This window comes from Oryzias melastigma, linkage group LG22 (assembly GCF_002922805.2).
Source record: "Oryzias melastigma strain HK-1 linkage group LG22, ASM292280v2, whole genome shotgun sequence".
In the NCBI taxonomy this organism is placed as follows: Eukaryota; Metazoa; Chordata; class Actinopteri; order Beloniformes; family Adrianichthyidae; genus Oryzias; species Oryzias melastigma.
The window spans coordinates 15754977-15758390 of NC_050533.1; the positions used below are offsets into that span (position 1 = coordinate 15754977).

General features: G+C 38.0%; 1 protein-coding gene across 2 annotated transcripts in view; it reads left to right on the top strand.

Moving 5' to 3' along the window:
• bub1bb (BUB1 mitotic checkpoint serine/threonine kinase Bb) overlaps window positions 1-2331 on the top strand; it is a 4391-nt gene extending 2060 nt beyond the window's left edge. For both annotated transcript variants that reach the window (XM_024264693.2, XM_024264742.2), the window contains exons 4-9: window positions 264-408; window positions 493-689; window positions 767-930; window positions 1032-1225; window positions 1306-1406; window positions 1515-2331. In XM_024264693.2, coding sequence (XP_024120461.1) covers window positions 264-408; window positions 493-689; window positions 767-930; window positions 1032-1225; window positions 1306-1406; window positions 1515-1791 — 1078 coding nt within the window. In that variant the 3' untranslated portion in view covers window positions 1792-2331. The remainder of the gene's footprint in view (window positions 1-263; window positions 409-492; window positions 690-766; window positions 931-1031; window positions 1226-1305; window positions 1407-1514) is intronic.
• The last annotated feature ends 1083 nt before the right edge of the window (window positions 2332-3414 follow it).

Consider the following 3414-nt stretch of genomic DNA (forward strand, 5'->3'; position numbering starts at 1 on the left):
TAAAAATATTGCATATGTAACAATTCACTTTCATTCGGCTGAATGATGTAACACAAAGTTTGGTTTTGAACCGAGAATTGTGGCACCCCTTGTTCTTAAATTAATTTTAAATCACAATTTACTAAACACACATTTTTATTTAGTTTTGCCAGACTAATTAAGTTGGTTGATTTTAAAGATCTTTAAATGACCATAGATTTTTCAAAAGCTGCTATGTTTGAAGCTCTATAGCTGAAATGTCTTTGACCTTTGACTCCTTACAGATATATAAAGTGGACAGAGCAGACCTTCCCACAGGGTGGAAAAGAAAGTAACCTCACAACACTGTTGGAGCAAGTTGTGACCAAATTCGCTGACGACAAAAAATACAACAACGATCCTCGCTATGTTGACCTCTGGATCAAATTTGTACGTGCTATTAACTTACGATTCGTCTCGCCTTCTGTTAATGCTTCTGTTTTCTAATGTTTAAGACATGTTTGTCCGTTACAGGCAGAAAACTGCCCAGAGCCCCTGGACATTTACAGGTACATGCAAGCGCAGGGAATAGGGGTGATGCAGGCTTCCCTTTATATTGCCTGGTCTGAAGAATATGAAAAGCAGGGCAACCATCGCAAAGCAGACCTTGTCTATAAAGAAGGCTTCAGTCGGAGTGCAGAGCCACATGACAAGCTTCTCCAGTTTCACAGGTATGCCATGAAATTTGCATTAAAACTATCTTCTGTCAGTTCTTCTTCAGTTGTGCATCGATTATTATTGCTTACAGGGCTCTGCAGGCACGTGTGTCCCGGCAGGTAATGATGACTGTGCATGATGACAGCAGCGACGACGAGCCCCAACAACCCGAGAGAGTTTCTTTGGCGGACCTCAAACACAGAGGAAAGAAAAAGGCCGTCGCTCCTGTCAACAGAACTGGGCCAGCGATCAAAAGTACGAAAAAAAAAGTGATCTGATATAACCAGCGCTCCAACCGCATTAATATTGAAATTATTTTTTGAAAATATTTGAATTATTGATGGCTCTGTGGGCAGGCATTTCTGGAGGCCTGCAGTCCCGTGGTGCCCCAGTTCTCGGTAACGCCTCCAACAGTCGACTGGTGATCTTTGACGAGAACAAAAACCAGAGCGCCGGGTCGTCAGGACCTGCCCCGGATCCTTGGGCGGCTCCTCCTACATCAAGAGCAAAAGAGAATGAGCAGAAGGCTGAAAGATGGTGTGACGTAAAGGTAGGACAATATGACGTATTTAAGAGTAAATATTTCAGTGTAGGGAAAACAGCTTATTTGTATTTTTAAATAAATCACAGATACCACAAAAAACAAAATTTGGACATACAGTTATGGCTCCTCCGCCTCCAAAACCAACCTTTCAACCATTTGTTGAGGAGTCAACCCAGCCTCCAATAATGTGAGTCTACTCGGCAACCACACAGCAAATCTCTCTGAACTCCAAATGTGAATCAAATCAGTTTGGTGTAAACCAGAATAAAACATGAGCATCTCTTTCCTCCTTAAGGACCCCGTGTAAGATCAACCCGGCAGTGAACACAGTTCTGTCGGCGCGCAAGCCAACCAAAGAAGAAACTCCTTTGAAGAGACTGCAGGACCATCATCAGCTCCAGAGAGAAGCAGAAGTGGGGAAAGTGCAGGAGCAGAGCATGTACTGTAAAGAGCTGCTGCTCAGAGGCGCCACGGAGTTCTGCTTCGAGGAGCTGCGCGCTGAACGATACTTCCTAAAGATGGGTCAGCACTCGCAAAGTTCCAAACCGGAAACAGACCAACCGTCAGTTTGATTCACATATTTGATTGAGTCTGACTTTATATCATGTGATGACTGTTCATGCTTATGAGAATTTCAATTTCTTAAAACGGTTTAAAGATCTTTAAGCTGTGAACACATGAACCAAAGTTTGTTTGTTTTAAAACACAGTGAGAAGAAACTCCTGCTGATTTTTTTTTTTTTTTTTTGGGACAAAATCTGAATAAATTGTGGAATACACAAACAAACAGGTTTAAATATGTAAATAGTGGATTATAGAAGCTTTTTTAAGTGTTTCATTGTGAGTAGATTTTTTGCTTAACATAGTTTTTCACTGCGACTTCTCGTCTCCTGTAAAGATTTACTTTTCCAATTTTAATTTTTATCTGTTTTACTGCTTTGTTCTCTAAAACTGCCTTTCAGAAGTGCCGTTTACTTTTACAGCTTTTATCATTCAGCTTTGTCTTTTCATGTAAAGAATTTCATGGTAGTCAGAATGTATTCAGTGAAATAGTTGTCTAAATTCTGAACTAATGGTCCTTTCATGCCTAATAAACCCCCTTAGCACCTCACAGATGACGTGTGTTATTGATGCATGGTGAGACTGAGGGTTTTGCACCGCCAGTAGGGGGCATAAGAGAGACAGCACACAGGTAATGGTGTGATGATTACTAATGGGGTCTTCTGATGGTGTGATCATAGTTTTACTGTAAGAAAAAATATTTAAAATATCCTTGTATGTTCATAATTGTTCTGCCCCTAAAGTGACATATTTTAATGAATTGGTTAAAGATGGTTGCTGGCTGATAAGTGAATTGGCTCTGTGATATAAGCAGGTCAGTTTGTCCCTAATAAGCCCAGAGCTGATCACTCATGTATAAATTCTAGAGCTTTATCGATGTGGAAACCATTTTTCCTGCCAAGTTCCTCCTTACATGCAAGAGGCTTTATTGTTTGTGCAGCACCTTACTCTCACTCCAATAGCCTTTAAAATGCTTTACTGAGAGACAAAAGAAATGCAATCAAAATGGTTTAAAATAATTTTAAAAAAGCTTAAAAAAAAACATGTTATCTCCATGCCTAAATCCGTTAATTGTGCAGAACATTTAATTTACAGCTTTTCTTTTCAACTTTGGTAAAAGGCCATAAAAAAGAGACTTCTTAATATAGTTTTAATGTTTTCCATGCAAACTGCAAATAAAGTTTGTCCTTAAATAAGTTGTGGTTTATTATTGAAGTTTTTATTGTGTTTTACATGTGTAACCTTTGACGCAATGATTTGGAAACTTGGCTTTTAAAGTCACAATCAATAATCACAAAATAACTTGTTTTTTAATACAACCATAATATCAAGGTGATTCCCCCTTTTTATGGGATCAAAAACATTCTATTCCTTTTTTTTCTATTCTATTTAAACTAAAGAGCCTTCTTGTTTCAGAAAGCAGTTTATGCATATTTTTGTCTTCTATTTGGACCTTGAAAATTTAATTTCCTTTATTTTCTACACCAGTCTCTGTTTTTCTTTAAGTTCAATTTAATTTGGTAAAAATTTACATTTGGTCTGTTACATATTTCTTCCACAAAGATGAATGACTTGAAATATTCTTGAAATTTTTAGATAAGTGTGTGAGCAAATATTTTAATACAATATAATCAC